Source organism: Aythya ferina, assembly GCF_964211825.1.
Source record: "Aythya ferina genome assembly, chromosome: 16".
Lineage (NCBI taxonomy): Eukaryota > Metazoa > Chordata > Aves > Anseriformes > Anatidae > Aythya > Aythya ferina.
The window spans coordinates 2,118,041-2,136,034 of NC_140315.1; the positions used below are offsets into that span (position 1 = coordinate 2,118,041).

The 17,994-nt window shown below is 41.7% G+C and overlaps 1 protein-coding gene across 1 annotated transcript; it reads left to right on the plus strand.

The window, feature by feature from the left end:
* Nucleotides 1-704: 704 nt before the first annotated feature.
* PCMTD2 (protein-L-isoaspartate (D-aspartate) O-methyltransferase domain containing 2) lies at nucleotides 705-14,725 on the plus strand. Its single transcript, XM_084537796.1, has 7 exons — nucleotides 705-820; nucleotides 1,935-2,129; nucleotides 4,209-4,541; nucleotides 5,492-5,594; nucleotides 7,389-7,560; nucleotides 8,566-8,689; nucleotides 10,176-14,725. Exons 3-7 carry the CDS (start codon nucleotides 4,235-4,237, stop codon nucleotides 10,553-10,555), a joined length of 1,086 nt encoding a protein of 361 aa, XP_084393922.1. The 5' UTR covers nucleotides 705-820; nucleotides 1,935-2,129; nucleotides 4,209-4,234; the 3' UTR covers nucleotides 10,556-14,725.
* Nucleotides 14,726-17,994: the final 3,269 nt, after the last annotated feature.

Genomic DNA, 17,994 nt, shown 5'->3' on the forward strand with positions numbered 1-17,994 from the left:
CCTATACAGGGGTCCCATATACAGGTCCCATTTGCGGGTCCCTACACAGATCCCATGTGCAGACCCCATACATTGGTCCTATACAGGGGTCCCATACAGAGATCCCTACACAGACCCCCTATGTTGGTCCTATACAGGGTCCCACAAAAGTCCCATATGCAGGTCCCTACACAGGTCCCATACATTGGTCCTATACACAGGTCCCATAAATGGGTCCCTACACAGATCCCATGTGCAGACCCCATACATTGGTCCTATACACGGGTCCCACATGTGGGTCCCTACACAGATCCCATGTACAAACCCCATACACTGGTCCTATACAGGGTCCCATACACAGGTTCCATATGCGGGTCCCTACATAGATCCCATACACAGACCCCATATACTGGTCCTATACAGGGGTCCCATACATAGGTCCCATATGCAGGTCCCTACACAGATCCCATACATTGGTCCTGTACAGGGGTCCTATACAGGGGTCCCATACACAGTCCCCATCCCCAGGCCCTATATGCGGATCCCATCCCCAGTCCCCAATCCCCTCCCATCCCCAGGTCCCATTACAACCCCCCCCCGCCCCACAGTGGTACAGCCCTCCCCCCGCTCCTCTCCCCCATGGCACAGCCCCGCTCCCCCTCCGGCTCTCAGTGGTACGCCCCGCTCCCCCCCACCCCAGCCCGGTGGGACGGGCCGCGCGTGCGCAGTGCGCGGCCGGCGCTCAGCTGGGCTCTGTTTACAGCGGCGGGGCCGGGGGGGGGGCAGAGCCTGAGGGGGGGGCCCGGCCTCAGCTCGGTTCTCACAGCCTGCGACTGTGGAGGTCGGGGGGGTCGTAATTTGGGTTTAGGGGGTCTGGATTTGGGGTGAGGGGTCGTAATTTGGCGGTGGGGGGTCGTAATTTGGGTTTGGGGGGTCTGGATTTGGGGTGAGGGGTCGTAATTTGGCGGTGGGGGGTCGTAATTTGGGATGAGGGGGGCTTAATTTGGGGTGGGGAGGTCTTAATCTGGGTTGAGGGGTCTTAATTTGGCAATGGGAAGTCGTAATTTGGGTTGGGGGGTCTGGATTTGGGGTGAGGGCTGGTGATTTGGGGAGGGGTGGTCATAATTTGGGATGAGGGAGTCGTAATTTGGGGTGAGGGGTCATAATTTGGTGATGGGAGGTCTTAATCTGGGGAGGAGGGGTCTTAATTTGGGGGTGGGGGGTCATAATTTGGGGAGGGGGGTCATAATTTGGGATGGGGAGGTCTGGATTTGAGGTGGGGGTGGTCATAATTTGATGTGAGGGTTCATAATTTGGGATGGGGGGTCATAATTTGGGGGTAGGGGGCCTTAATTAGGGGTAGAAGAGTCATAATTTGGGGTTGGGGGTGCTTAATTTGGGAGGTTCGTAATTTGGTGGAGGGGTTCTTAATTTGGGGTGGGGGTTTGTAATCTGAGGTGTGAGGGTCTTAATTTGGAGGGGTTTGTGTCTTGTTGGGGATTCTTAATTTGGGGAGAGGGGTCATAATTTTGGGGGTTCGTAGTTTGGTGTGGGGTTAATTTGGGGGGATTCTTAATTTGGGCTGTGGGGTTCTTAATTTGGGAGGTTCTTAACGTGGTGTGGAGTCCTTAATTTGGGGGTGGGAGGGTTAATTAGGGTTGGGGGCTTCTTAATGTGGTGGTGGGGAGGTTAATTTGGTCGGAGGAGTTCTTAATTTGGGGTGGGAAGGGTGGGATTGAAGGCTGTGGCGGTTGCAGCTCATTTTTAACGGGGAAAAAAGGTGCTGCCCCTCTGTTGGGGTGAGGGGTTGTGCTGGTGGGCCTTGTGCATTGTTCTGGGGCTGCTGCCGCGCATCTGCTGCTCCCTGCTTCGTACCAAACCCCTTTAATTTCATTGTTCTGGGCCGGGCGTCTGAATGCAGCCACTCATGTCAGCTTTGTTTGTTTGTTTTTAAGGAGGAAGATGGCAACGGGCAACTGAAGGGATGCTTCAGGGCTGGAAGGCTGCTTGATTCCGAACCTGTACCGTGATCTGCTGCCGATCATCGTTTCTTCATTTCAGCAGAGAGCTGTGGAATTCAGTATTCTGCCTGAGGAGTGTGAAAAGTGCAACAGTGCTAAGTGTGGATGGAGAGGATCTCGTTTTAAAAGGTTTGTTACAAGTAAATCCTGCTCCAAGCCTGTGTGCTCCCTTCTAATTAGAAAGAGGCAACGAAGGTAAACAGAAACATGGAATTATTTGAGGAGGAATTGAAATGAGTGAGGTCTGTGTTCTGCTCATAAAACGCTCATTTTATTGGAAGCCAAGTCGTGTTCAGTAAAAGTAGTTGTTTCAGAAATAACTGGCACCTGTTAGAGCTGGGATATTCCTTGATCCCCTTAGAAAATGTCTGCTACTTGTAGAACGTGGAAGAACGGTTGTTGATCACAAAGCTGAGCTAAAACCAGGTCGGACCAGTTGTCCCAGTGGGGATTGCATACGCTGGGAGGAATTTGATTGGCATCCAAAGTGGAACGCCGTTAAAGACTGTGGATTTACGCTTTAAATCTGAAAACGCAGATTTTAATTGCAAGAAGAGCTTAAGTGGGGAAAAAAGAAGCAAGTGTAAGAACTAAATGTACAAAAGGTCAAGGGAGTTAACGCCTTCAGGGAAGAGAGTGTTTTAATGCAGTGTTAGAGGGAGTGTATTAAAGACCAAAGCAGCCCTCAATGAGTATTTGCAGTGCGATGATTTGTATATAAGAGGGGAAAAAAATTGATTTGGCTGATGAACCCACCTAGGCCTTAAATTTGTGGTGTTTCCACTGTGAAGTAATACAGCACAATAGTTTTTCTGTAGAGAAACTGAAGGATTTGCGATAGAGAGGCAAAGGGAGGCTTTTTTTTAAATTGTATTAATAGTATAAAACTGGACTGATATGTTTGAGACAAGAATTTATTAAAAACTGCCTTGAGTTCCCTGTTGAAATGTGTGTTACTTTGTGTGTCTCAACAGCAGGTAGTCAGGATGGTATGTTATTTGAGTAACTGCGAAACTTTCTTAGATTCCTGCAGGTTTTTTTTTGTTTCCTCTGAAACTGAAAGTGTACAATTTGCTCTCTGCTGAATGTAACAAATAAGCCCCAGCAATTTAGCTGTAGGCAGATCTTCTGATCCCAGGAATGAATTCTAAAGCTGCTGCTTCTGTGGTTATTATTGTGAGCTACGAAAGGCATTGTAAATAAATGCATTAAAAAAAAAAAGTTGCACTTTCTGAAAAGGGATTTTTTTGTAGGTGGGGCCAGGGGAAGGAAAGCTAGAAGAATTCAGAGTAATAAGTTCTTTTGTGTTCTTCTCCCTGTATATTTTCTTTAAAACCTGCAGATACTGTACTGCATGAAGCACATATTTCTACTTAGTATTCTGCACAGTCAAGGAGGGTGCTCGCTTTTCTTTCCCCCACATCACAAGGTCTGAATTTGTTGCCGGAGATGACAGGAAAATCAGAAGTGTTTGTAATTCTGCAATCTGTGTCACTGCAGTGTTTTCAGATTGGGGGCTAGCTCATCTAGGATTTAGGAGGACCTAAAAAATTCCACTGGCTTCAGTGAAACTTCTCTCTGCAGTTGCTGTCCCTGTTGTTGTGCTTTACTGATGACGGTGGTGTCAGCTCTAAAGATGAGCTGTGTGGAAGTGTATTTGCTAAAGGAAGCTTGTGCTTCTGTCTAGGCCAGAGTTTTTTAACCTCCATGAACCCCAAATCCTGATGTTTAATTTGAATGTGTAGCTTGAGATTTTCTGGTTCTCCTTGCCTGGCTCTTAATTTCCCATTGACGCTCTTGGAAATAAAAGTCTACGTGTGGCAAGAGCTCTGGCAGGGAAGCCAGACTTACGTTATTGCTCGGATTTGCAATGAAGAATGACCTATAAGCATAACAGCTAGAGTAATCTGTTATGTAAAAGGGTTCAGTGGAACAGCTGACACACTCGTAACGTGTTGCTGTTGTTTTAAGACAGGCGTTGCACATCTGAATTGTCTATTATGATTTTCCCTGCTAGCATCAGGTACTAGATGCCAGATCTGCCTTTTGTTCATTGTTTGACAGGGTAGGGTGGTGGTGGTAATGTTTCTCTGCTGCTTCTTGCCCTTCATGTACCTAAAGGTTTATCTCAAAGGACTTAATATGCAGCAGCAGAACTTAGCATTCAAATGCATGCTGTATTCCTCACCTTTCCTTTCTCTTCTTTAGTTTTAGCATTTACAGAAAACTTGAAGATGGGAGGTGCAGTGAGTGCAGGAGAAGACAATGACGAGTTAATTGATAACCTGAAGGAGGCACAATATATCCGGACAGAACTGGTAGAGCAGGCGTTCCGTGCCATTGATCGAGCAGACTACTACCTGGAAGAGTTCAAAGACAATGCTTACAAGGACTTGGCGTGGAAGCATGGAAATATTCATCTTTCAGCACCCTGCATTTACTCGGAGGTGATGGAAGCTCTGGATCTGCAACCCGGGCTGTCGTTTTTGAATCTTGGCAGTGGCACTGGCTATCTGAGTTCTATGGTTGGACTCATCTTGGGTAAATACCTTTTCAATCACGTTAACTACTGTCATTAGTTTTAAAAAATGAAGAAAGTTTTGCATTTAGGAGGGAAGCATTCCTCAATTAATGAAACAAAATGTTAGTAAACAGTGCATTAATCCAGCTGGCCAATTTATCAGGACTCTTGCAGCCTTCTTTCTGGAACTGGATGGTGTCCAGATTTTTGTGGCAAGTTGGAGCAGGCAGCAGTGAAGTTACATGGGTGGCTTTAGTAAATTCCCACAGGACTGGGTGCAAACTTGGGTTTGTTGCCAGTTAATTGAGTTTTGGTACTTACCAACGTATAGGTGGGAATAGCTTGTGGAAGAGCAGTTAGTGCATCAGAACTGGCTTTGTGACTGCAGGTACGAAGCATCAAAGTACAGTTTTATAATTGCAGTTTGCCCTGAAGTATTTTTGAAGTGATCAAGTCAGTCCTGAATAAAAAGCATGGATGTTGAATAACATCTATTTTTTCCAATTTATTTTTGTTGCTAATTGAAGCACGATTTTTGGTCACTCTTCCTGTTTTCTTGGATGTGGATATTTTTAGTATATCAACAAGGAGGTATAAAATAACATTTCTGAGGGATTTGCTAAAACATGCAGGCTATTCTACACGTGCAAGTTTTTTCCAGGTGGTCAGTTTTACAGCAACAGTATTTCTTCACTATTGGTGTTCTCTTCCTACAGAGGAATTTCCTGCCTGGTTAAGGCCAAATGATTCAAACTTGATGGTGCAAAACACCTTTATTTGCTGACAGGAGCTGTGAGTGTAGGGTTTCACTTCCTATTGTAGTAGTAAGACATCTAGCCCTACACAAGCACTGAATTACACTCAAGGAGTAATCTAATATAAGAAGTAACCAAAGCCGTGTTTGGTTCTGCTGGATTTTGTGTTGTTGCCTGTTAGCATTACCTGTTGCCTATTTTCTCTAATTTTTCAGGTCCTTTTGGTGTTAACCATGGTGTGGAGCTCCATTCCGATGTGATTGAATACGCAAAGCAGAAATTGGACTTCTTCATCAAAACAAGCGACAGCTTTGACAAGTAAGAACGTTCAATGCCTGTTCAGTTTCATTTTGTGTGCTTGGCTGTAGTCGTGGCAGTTCTTGCTCCCATGTGGCAGCTCTGGATTCAGGGTAATCTGAGGATTCTGGCTCCTTAGGCTTGCTGAGCTTCAGTGTGTGACCTTCTAAGCTGATGTGTGTTTGGGGGGTGGTGGTGGTGGTCAGAAACTGCTGTGGTGTTTTCAGCAGCAGTTGTGATAGTGCAGAGCTCAGAACAAGCTGAAAACGGTTGCTTATTTTAAAATGCAATTGCAGGTAACAGCTTGAAACAACAAATGACAATAATAGTTATGCTTGTAATCTGAGAGCACGCATGGTTATTAAGAAGAATATGAACTGATTTCTGTGGTGACCTAATGTGTTTTATCTGAGAAGAAGAAAAATGGTATTTTAAAACAGGAAGGTATTTTTATAATGATTAAGTTAGTACTAAAGCTGCTTGGGATTTGATTTATGTTCTTTCTTACACCATCCATTCTGCTGCTGTCAAAAGTAATAACTTTCTAGCAAGATAACCACTGCCAAAAGCAACCTCAGCAATGAAAGTTGTAGCTGTCATATTTTTGGATCCGTCTCACAGTTTGTTCAGACATGGAAGTAAAATATCTCTGGCTACCTGAAAGTCATCTTGTTGTGGGAGGAAGAAAATTAGTCTTTAAATGCTGGAATTTAAACTACTCCATTTTGAAATTGCTGGTACTGCAGTGCTGGGAAGCTGCTGATGAAAGGGCTGCATTTTCCTGATGCTGGCAACCAGCTGAAATTTTTTCTGCATGGAAGGTGCTTGCACATTGATGACCCCTCCTCCCCAGAGAGCCACATTGCTATTGTTTGAACAGGTGTTTTTAAGGGAGGCTTTTCTTTTCTCTCCAGACAAGTAAAAGCAAAAGTCAGCTGAATTCAGAAATCAACATGACTGGAAAATTGGCATTGCTGAGAGAAGTGGCTGCTGAGTTATTACGCTGCTAAAACACCTCGTGTAGGAACTGTTAGCCAGCTGCTAGGAAAGTCTAGCATGCTTGGCAAAAGCAAAAAGCTTCAGGAAGTATTTAGGAATAAGTAGGTGTTATACTGAGGTGCCTCGCAAGATACTGGTAGACAAATGGATATGACGTACAGCTTCAATCAAGGTCAGCAGTTGAATGTAGGGCTTAAAGCTTATGTAGATTAGAGTGTGTAAAAAAAAAAAAAAAAAGTGTCATAAAATTACTCATTTTGCTTCCAAACTAAATCAGAAATTCAATGGACAAAAAATCCTTTTTATGAAGGATGAAATCAAGCTGCTTTTGAAGCTAATGGCAAAACTCCCATTGGCTTCAGCATGTATATTTTCTGAAGCATCAAGCTTCCCCAGAACATCTGAAAACCATATAAAAGGTTTTGAAAATACCAAACAACTGGTACAGTAGTCCTTGAGACTTCTACATTTAGAATTGCAGGCCAAATGTTTATCTTTAGATATTAGAACTGAGTCAGCATTAGCTAACTAAAAATAGCTGCTTCTAAAGTTGGATGCAAATCAGGTGTGCAGTCGTGCATCAATACCCTTTGGAAATTTTTATGTATGAGTTCTCACCTCAAGGTTTTTGTGGTTTTAGGATTTCCAGCTGTGGTCTGTTCTGGCAATCTCTAGAATACAAGGGCTTGGGAGGAGAAATGCTATGAAACATTTTTTTTATTTTTTTTTTTTTCATTGTCAGTTTTTTCAGAATCGAAGTAATTCAGTTGATAAGTTGTAATATTCCTGTATGATACACATCTTCTTAATTTTCAGATTTGAATTTTGTGAGCCGTCATTTGTTACCGGCAATTGCTTAGAGATTTCCCCGGACTGTACTCAGTATGACCGCGTTTACTGTGGTGCTGGAGTACAGAAGGAACACGAAGACTACATGAAGAACCTGTTGAAAGTTGGGGGAATTCTTGTCATGCCTCTGGAAGAGAAGGTTGAGTGCCTTTCTAGTCATGTTTTTCTTCAGTTACTTTTAATTCTGATCTTAGAGTAGTCAATAGCTCTTCCATCAGTTTGCACTTCTTACCAACAGCGATTGGACAAATTGAAGAAAGCCTAAAGTACACCAGCTTTCACTCAGTGGTAGCTGAACTCTGCATGCTTCATAACGTTTAAGTTCTACCATAATATTCATCGTTGTACCAGTCTTCCATGTGTGCTGGTCTTTTGTTGTTAACTGCAGACTTACTTCAATGCTACAGGAAAATGTAAGAAGGCTTTGTTTAAGTCATATAGTCAAATGTTGTACCTATGACCAAGTACAGAATTGCTGTTAGAAGGTTTTACATCCAAACTGGCTCATGAACGAGCTTGCAAGTTGTCCCTATTTACAAGTATCAATGGATTTGGTTTCAGTAAGAAGTGGGTAACTGCCCTGTGTGCAAACTCAATCTTGTAATTCAGGTGATTGTTTCGATGTAAAAATGTGTTGTTTTAATGGACTTGAATGGCCAACAACTGATCTTTTAGCTCTAGAAAGGCAGCTGAGATGAGCAAAATGCAGTTTCTTCCCAGTAATATGCTGTGCAAGATTTAGTTAGTGCAAGATTTGAGCTGTAACAGAAATATAGTGAGCTGCAGGCTTCTCTCAAGAGGGATTGTTCGTTAGTGATTGATGCTTTTTCTCAGTAGTCAGGCATGGCTGTTTTGGTTCAGAACTGGGGGAGAACTGGGAAAGCTGGGTGACCCAAATTGCCGTTGTACATATTCTGTGCATGTTCATATTCAACGGAACAAGCTACCTGGGGCTAATCCCACCAGGAGTTCTGAATTTTCTGGAGGGAAAAAAAGTGATCCCTCTTTACCTTCCAGTTTCTTACTATTACAGTTTCTAGTACTTTAACCACATGTCCAGGCAGAGGAGTTGCTTGTTCTTTTTTTGTGTTTAAAAATCTTACTAGTTCACACACAGTAAAATAACATCCTTGTTTTGGTTTAGTTAACTAAGATAACCCGTACTGGTCCTTCTGCCTGGGAAACCAAGAAGATTCTTGCTGTTTCTTTTGCTCCCTTGATTCAGCCCAACCACGCAGATTCAGGAAAATCAAGGCTTGTTCACTTGCGTGAGTACAAATGTTCTTGGCTATGGGGGAGATTTTGTCTGCTCTTTGTTCATAAGATGCATCTTGCTTCCTTGTTCTTAACATCGCTACCAGTCCTTTCCATAAAAATTACTCCATCTGCTTCCTTCTTTGAACAGTCTTTAAGGCTCCTGTGCTGGATCCCAGTCTGTCTTGGAGTCTATCTGCTGCTAGAATCAGAATTGCATAATTAAAATTCTAAGTACAAATGATCTGTTGTGAAATTGTACCTAAGCTTCGTGGGATGTTTGGTCATTGTTTTTGCATGTTCAGACATCTCTTTCAATCTGGAATCATGTACTGTCACAGTTCTCAGGCCCTGCGCCATGGTGATGGAAAACACGTGGGCAGTACCTGTGAAAAAACATCCTCTACCCAAAGGCTCTCAGCAGTTAAGAATAAACCCAAACCCAGAACACCTGAGAGAAGTAAATTGTGCAATTTCTGGTTCGTTGTTTGAAATGCAGTCATGCAATGGCCTCAATCTTCAGATTAAGACTTTGTAGAGAGGCCTCTTAAGAGTGAACAAAGACAAAGATACTCATGAAGAGATTAGTCAGGCTTTATTCTTATTCTGGAAAGGTGTCTGTGTGTGACAAAAAGCACCTCAGTAAGCAGTCCATACAGTACCATAAAGTCCACTAAGTCTGTGTTTGAGCATACTTTTTATGATGTCTTTGTAGAGAGACCTGCATTTATTACATGCTGTTTTTTTCTGATTCTTTCATCCAGATCACAGGAATGCTTGCTTTTCAGTTGAATACAGTTCTGATTTTTTTAGCACATAGATGTATACATTAATATATTACTTTTTTCTTTATGCTGCATAGGTTATGTTATGTGTTTATATGCTGGCAGCAAATAAGTGCAGAAGACAGTAGCCTTCCAAGCCATTAATGTGGAAAGTATTTTTTTAATACAGTAACTTTGCTTCTAAAGTTATTTTTACCAATAGATTTCCAGCCAGTCTTCACCCCATAAGTCTGGAGCAGTCTTTGAAGAGCATAAATAGTACTCATTGGTAAAAAGAACAACTTGTCAAAGCTGAAATAACTTCACAATAGGAAAGTCATTGTGTGGAAGAGTTAAATAGACTTCACTTCTAGTTATCTACAATAGGAAAATATATTGGTTATTAACTAGTCACAGTATCAGTCCCTAAATCTACATTCTTATAATCTTTAAGATGTGTATATTAAAATAATTGTGAGGATTTGACATCAAAACACACAACTCTTCTTTCATCCCATTCTTTTTCTCCAGTTAATGAGAGAAATGTGTAATCAAATTTTGTTTGGAAAGTTACAATACAGTTTATCGGAGTTGACAGGAGTTGAATAGAGCTGTTTTCGAAATCACAGCAGGGAATTCAAGTGGCCTGATTTAATCTGAGCAAATGCAGCTTTTCCTGTGAGTGCTCTTGAGGGGAATTTCTCTGTATCTGTTCATGGTTTTCATTTTGTTTTAGCCCCAGTGGCTGTTCGCAGCCTCCAGGATCTGGCTCGCATAGCCATCCGAGGAACCATTAAAAAAATTATACATCAAGAAACAATGAGCAAAAATGGAAACGGGCTGAAGAACCCCCCAAGATTTAAACGAAGACGTGTGCGTCGCCGTCGCATGGAAACTATTGTTTTCTTGGACAAAGAGGTCTTCGCTAGTCGGATCTCCAACCCATCGGATGATAACAACTGCGAGGAGCTCGAGGATGAGAGACGAGAAGAGGAGGAAACCAAACCCTCTGAACTAAAGCCAGATCCCCCTGTAAACTTTCTGAGGGAAAAGGTCTTGAGCTTGCCTTTGCCTGATCCCTTGAAATATTACCTGCTTTATTACAGGGAAAAGTAAATTGTTCTAGAAAGTGGGGAGTAGGCAGAAAATAAAGTACTACTTAGGGCTTGACAAATGTATACCACTTGCTTGCCTGCTAATGTGACCACCCAAGGCAGTAGGCTAGCTGGGGAATGTGGCTGCTGTATACTTAAACATTATAGCTTTTTTTTTTTTTTTTTTTTAAGTTTCCTCTTTCTTCTTGGTTGTGTGCTATAGTTTGATCCTACAGCAGGGATTCCTTAGGAAGCAAGTTGGTGAAATGCTTGGCTGCTTACGGAAAGGAGGATTTAATTCCCTGAAACTGACTGCAGAGAGATGTTCTAAAATCTCACGACTGCTCTACCGAATTGCAGTTTTTAAATATTCTTATGTTCTTAAGCAGTTCCCTGAAGACCTTTGCTGTCTGTGCACTCTACTGCTCAACCTGCCATGTATTTACCATGGCGTGTGTTTAATGGAGGGTGAAGATTACTAGTAAAAAGCTGACCCAGCAAATCTTTTTCTTCCAGAAACGTGAAAAAGCACAACTTTTATGGATAAGAAAGAAAAGAATATTTGGTGTTACTCTTGAGGCATCCAGGTTTTGAATGCAGAAGGAAAGCATCAGCTCCCCTTTGGTTGGTCTCAGATTTGCTTTTAAACATTATATCCGTTTTCAGCAGAAGGTAGAAATGATTAACAAAATATTGGTTTGCTTAATGGGAAACACCTCTTTTAGTGAATTACAGCTCAATGAGTTGTGAAGCTTTCTTTTAAAGCGGTGGAGTCAGGTGAAGAGTTGTGAAGCTGATTAGCTTTGACAGGATGCTCATGTAGTCAGGGTTGTGACTGTAGTCTCTGGAAATCTTTACAGAGTAATTCTGAATGGGGACGAGGGTAGAGAGGAGATGCGTAGGAGAGTTTGTGACTACTGACAGTGAAAGCAGAATCTGTAGATTTTGCAGTAAGCGTGAGAACTTGCAGCTGCTGGGCTGAACAGAGTGGAGTGCAGGGCTCCAGCCTGGGCAGAGTGGCTTGTGCCCTAGGAAATCAGCCAAGCGTAGTTTTGTGGAGGGTGTATGGAAACTGCCTAAAAAGCCAAATTGATGCAGTTCGTAGATAGCAAGGTGGCTAGAATACAGCTCATCTAATCCACGTACAGTAGGTAGAAAGAGGTGGATTGTCTCGGTTTATTTTATTCCTGCAGCAATGAAATAGATGCTTTACCAGACTTGCATAGAAGGACTTTACAGTCTGCAGTTTTGTGGGTGTGGACCTTTTTTTTATTCCCCGTTCTTCCTGTACTGCTGATGGAAGGAGATACTGTGTTTGGAAGGGGAAGTTGACTTGGTTCAGCCTGTTGGAAAAATCTACCTAAATCAGCATAGGCTGGAAAGAAACCTTTAAGCTTGCATTGATGAGTAGTACTCCTAAAGCTGGGAGTAAAAAAAAACAAAGCAAACCCTCAGGAGATAACAAAGCTGTTTAAGAAAAGGGTTGGCCCATCAAAGCACTGAAGGTGGTATCACTTTGGTACCTGTTTTGAAGCTGTCTCCTCAGTTTCTGAGGAGGAATGAATGAAGACTGTCTTGCCAAAAATATGCTGGGTGTTCAGTTAATGGTACTGAGTTGCACAACTTGTTTGATAGTGTTTCAAAGTTCTATGGAGCTTTGAAAATGTACAGATAACTCTTGTACATCTAAGCCCAAGCTGGAGAACTCTTCCTTGCTTAATAGGCTTTTTTTTTTTTTGTCTTCGAGAATATTAACTGATCAGAGTCATGTGGCTGGTGGCCACGTGATATGAAAGAGTTGTAGGCTGTATTTTGCCTCTAGTTTCCTAAGTCTTCACCTCTGTAATAAATGGTACCCCAAGCTATCCTGCTCCCTCAGGTTTTTGTTTGTGCATTTGGAATGGGGCCGTTACGTGGCCACTGAGCTGATGGTTTCCTGGAAGCTTGCAAGTGCCCATCTTGTAAATCTGGCAACCACAAGGAATTTTTTTCTACAGATGAAAAACCTGAATATGGTGATAAATGGAGGTGTAACAGAATCTATATAGAGTTCCTTTGTGCTTCCCCAAAGGCTATCATCTCTGCAGGTGTTAGGCATTTCTGTTTAATAGCTATCCTACCAGGTAGGCACCTTTCTGTATTGTGGCACGCTTTACATGTCTCCACATCGTAAGTACAGGGGGCTTCTTACTTCTGGCTAGCAGGTTATCCTTTGGCTTATCAATTGCAGAACTTCTCATGGAGGTCGTAAAGAAGTCACTTTAAAAAGAGATGTGTAAAGTACTGGTTGTGGTAGTAAACCTTGCTGAGATTGTGTTAAAGCTGACAGTTTGAGGGAGAATCTTTTGTTTAGCCCTCTTTAATTTTTTTTTTTTACCACACCCCATCCCCTAATTTTAAAAGATATTTTTCACCAGATTTGCCTTTTTATTACATTTGCTAGATTTTTGTAGTCTTCTATAAAATGCATAAAATACTGCTATTTTTCCTGGATACGGAGAAGTAAATATATATACAGGAAATGTGTGTTCTAGCTCGTCAGGTTGTCCCATTGTCCAAAAAAAAAAACCCACAACCCACAGATCCAAACAAACCCATAGTAGAATTTTTTCTGTGTAATAAAATTGTGAAGTAGTATTGCTTATAGTGTATAAATGAAGGGGAACCATAAATGCATTTTTCCCTGTGCACAAGCATTTGCACTGTAGTTTTGTATGCATTTTTAGCAGAGTAATTGTAGCATAACTGTTTTTGTATAGCCTGTAAGCTCTCTAGGAATTTTATCTGCTTTGACTGTTTCTTTTTGTTTTAAGTAGTTTTCACTTCAATTGTATCTGACTCCTTTTAGGTTTGACAGTTCCGTAAATGTGCAAAGAGAAATGAACTTCAAACTGCTTTAATAATTAGTGTGTAAGCTGAAAAATCTGTGTATAGAAACGAGTTAAATTGGCCTGAGGCATGCGAAAGTGTTACACAACTTAAAAACTTTCATTAATAAGTGTTTCTGTATCAATAAATTCAGTAAAGACTTTTTAGCCTTCTTAACATGGCTTTGCATCGTGTTGTGATTAGAATACTTTGTAGATAAGTGCTGATTTCCATAATTGAAGGTTAAGACACTAGAACAGTAGAAAAAGCACTTAATGATATGGTGCAGGTGCGTAGTTTTAGATGAACTCCTCGGAATATAATCAAAAGAAACCTGCCCATCTGATGATTTCCAAATCCTTATGTAATGGAGTTGTGCAAGATGTGTTTTGGAGTTAGTGTACGCAGCACTGAACTTGATTTTAATAGAACACTTAAAGAGAGCTCGCTTACCCGGCTGATAGGCTTGTAGACAACAGAGACATCAAGAGGTCATCAAGTCTGTTCCTCTGCTTTGAGACAAGATCACCTAAAGCAAGCACGATGGTACCTTCTTTAATGCATTCTGAGCTACTGTCACTTCTGCAATTCCCTTTCTGTCTCCTGTGCTGTTTCTCTGTTTAATTAATGCAGATTTTAGGAGCTAGTTTGAAAGCTTCCTTCTGATAATGTTGAGAACAATGCTTCAGCTGTAATAGAAAGCTGTTCATAATAGCAAATCCAGCTGTTGCCAATTAAATGTCTGCTCACCTTTATTCCATGTGATAGTTCTTTGTAGACTGTTTCTTCCTGTTGTCTGTATGATGGATGTCCTTCTACAAGCCATAAAACAAGCCCAGTACAGTGTTAATGCATTCCTTCACATGATGCTTGCTGAAAGAAAAAAAATCCTTTCCTGCTTTGGAAAGCTGTGGATGTGTCACATCAAGTAGATTGAATTTGTCAAGACAGGTAATGTTTATGTTCACGTCCTAGTGAAATGCATATCACAGTTCCCAGGGAAGTAGTGAGGAACTCTTTGGGGGGAGTGCTCCTGTGAAATCTTCTTACTGGGACAGAAGCGATAGTTAAAAACAAAGAAGGGTGCTTAAAAGAGAAAAAGCAGCACCCACGCAAGCAAAAATGATCAAACAAGCAAAACTTCTGGTCTTCCAGAGTGGAAAAAGCCTTTCTAGCACAGGCTGCAAGTGCTGAACCATGGGACACAAGCGTTAACTTTTGTTCCTATCACTTAGGAGTTAATTCTTGGCTCTTGTTCAGACCTGCAAACTTTTTTTTTTTAAACAACCTGTCATGTTGTTGGAAAATAAAATGAATTGATGCACATGTAAGGGAACTGTGATTGCTAGTGTTTTGTAACATGTCACAAACATCCCATTCCTCATGAAGGGGAGGTAAGGTAGAAGAGGAATGCTTCAAGTGAAGATTGCTCCTAAGTAGATTTAGGTTGCAGAACTTGCCTTTATGCACTCAAATTATTCCCTGTTGTATGGCTCTTATTAAATCTTGACTGCTAATTATCCATATCCCACAAAATAATAAGTAAATACCCATCAATCCTTCCAAAAGCTACAGTCAACTATACCACCAGGCCCTGAACTAACATTGCAAAGACAAGTGCGTATAGAAACATGACTGATGCATAGCACGGTTCTCTAAACTATAAATAAACCTGGAAGGAAATGTATGTTTTTTTGCAGGTGGTTGGTTTAGAGCACATAGTTCATGAAGCTGGGCAGAAGTGTTGTATTTGTGAAGCATCCAACAGAAGGTGGTGAATTTCATAAATGCTAAGACATGGTTAGAAGAGTGGTTTTGCTTATTTTCCTAGAAATACTTCCAGAGCAGCTCCTGAGTGGTTATCCTGTCCTGACAGAGTTCATGTTTCACAAACTTATGGTCTGGGGACCAGCGTGGAAGACAATACGACTTAATTCTCGCAGATTTTGGTGACATAACCTGCGTCATCTTTTTTAATTCAGGAGGGAGCTGCACTTAACCTCTCAAATCGGGAATTAGAAGCTGTCACTTACCTGGAGCACTCAGGGTGTTATTTAAAGGCTGCAGCAGATGCTGCTTCTTTCACGACCTGCCTTGGTAAGAAAGGGCTGGGTGGCCACTAGAGGACACTGTGCTCAAAAGCATGAGTTGGTTCTCGGGGGAATTGGGGGAGTTCAACAATTTCCCTGGTTTTCGAAGTGGTGCAAGTGCAAGCAACCAGCAAATTGCTTGAGCATCAGAGGCAAGAAATCTGCGTAATGTCCTTTGCTGGCTAGAAGAAAATAGCTTTTACTGTGTATTAAATGACTCCTGCTTAAATTTCTAAGTGCTCGAGGATAATGCATCAGCTATTGTATAATGGCAATTTGTCCAACGTGTCAGCAGAAACTAAATACCTACAAGTTCTCTGGGTGAGGAGGAGACCAATAATCTTATTACTGTATCCTGGAAGATGCTTTCTAAGCCTTGATTTACAGGGTCATTGAGAGAGGGAGACTGGCAAAAATAACCACCTGAAAAAAAAAAAACTACAGAAAACACCACTAGGACCAGATACTCAAGTGACAAAATATCTGAGGGGAAAAGAGACCGGGGAGGCGATGTTGCTCTGGTTAAGTACCTTTTTGTCATACTAATTATCTTGCAGTTCACGCTATAAAGCAGACCTGCAGGTTCATAGAAAACTTTGGGTTGGTCCTGCAGGTAATATGAAATGATGCCAGGTTTGGACTTCCTGAGGTAGCTTTATATCCTAACGAGCCTGAATGTTCCACGTTTCTGTTAAAACCACACATTTAGGAACTTGTATAGTAATAACTGAAAACTTAAAGACAAGCTATTGGCACTCTTAAGCTTCTTTATAATGGTAGAAATTATTAATTAAACTGGGAACAGGTCTTCCTTTTTGCACCTCAATTTTCTTATCCTTCAATGGGATAAACAGAAGCCTGTATCTCCTGCAGGAGTTACTGCAGTTCAAATGTGGTTGTTTTCATTGTTTCTTTCCCTCTTCACCCCTCAATTGCCCTTGGTTTTTCCAAAGCCCTAACATTTTTCTAAATTGCATCTTTGTAGTATGAAACTACATTAGCTAAAAAGTCTTTGAAATTAATCAGACTTTACTCTGTATAACATGGCAGAAAGTGTACAGCCAGGTTTTTTTTTCCTCTTTATTTGCAGGTTATTTATCTGTGTTAGTGGTCTCCCTTTTAAAATCCCTTATCTGTAGCGCTCCAAGGTCCCACAAATTGTGGGAGATGTATTTTACCAGATGTTATACGTACGTGCAATAACTATCCTAAAAGTCGTATCGTCTGCTGCATTTGACAGAGGCTATTAGATAAGATGCCATCCTCAGTCTGAAGTGTGTGCTAAGACAAAAATTTTGCCCTAAAAGCATGATCCCTGGCTATCCAAGTCCTGGCAGTTTTTTGTCATTGTCCACAAAGGTGCATTCTGTATGTTTTTAGATAAATGGCTAAGGAGTTAGCCTGCTGTTAAAAAATCAAGAAACAAGGCAAAAATAAATCAAAATTAAGACTTAAGGTTTCAACACCACAATTAAAGAGGGGTGGGAACAGTCTGATCTTCAATGATGTACATAATGGCAGGGAGGGTGGGCGGTTGGACTGTCAAACTGCCTTAATTTAATTGCAAACACATGCTGATGAGTCCCCTCCTCCTGGACCTCAGGGCTGGGAAACTTTTTTTTGTCAGCTCCCTGCAGTTCAGAATTGAGGAAAATCCACTCGGGCAAACACCATGCTGATCAAACCTTCAGCTCTCCTAGGCTTTTTGTGCTTTCTCCTCTTGCTTAGTTTCTCCTGTTCCTGCCCCAGTCGCTGCCTGTGCTTCAGGACTACGGTGAGATGCATGCATCTGATGCTGGAAACCATCCCCGACATCCCACCCCAGACAAACATACTGTGAGTAGCCGTTTCGTTTTACTGCCTTTCTTACCTGCTTGGTCTCTAGGAAGAAGAAAGAAAAAGCTTGCTGGTTAAAGGCATGCTTTTTCTCCTTTTTGGTGCAGTTGTCTGTGCTGCAAACTGTTTCAGGCTTTTAGAGCATAGAACAGAAACTGCTTCTTTTGGCATCAGTTAATCGTTAACATGACAATCAAGGGAGTTGAAAAATGCAGAAGAAGAATGGCATGAAATCCCTGGAAGATGGTTTTGGGGAATCAAAGGTCACAAATATTAAACTGTGCTTATAGAAAGGTACACAGTTTATGTTTGAGAAGGCTTTGTATATGGGTGTAGGAGAGAGAGAGGAAACACAGCAGTTTGGGCTTTTATCTCTACAGAACAAAACACCTAATTTTTCATACATACCGCCCTATTTCTTTCCTAGGCTTTAAGTTTTGGCTTTCCAGATTCTATCTGAACTATACAAACCACATGCAAGGCTTATTAGGAAAGCAGCAATCGAGGCATCTCACAGGCTCCTTGAGAAGTAAAACTATACCTGTTGGGTTGGATGTGCCTTCTGGGGGAGGGGGAGCTGCTGGTGTGTCCATTCAAATGGAAAAGGTGTAGGAAAAGGGCACATAGCACTTCCAAACCTCTAAACAGCTCTTACTGACAGGTCCAG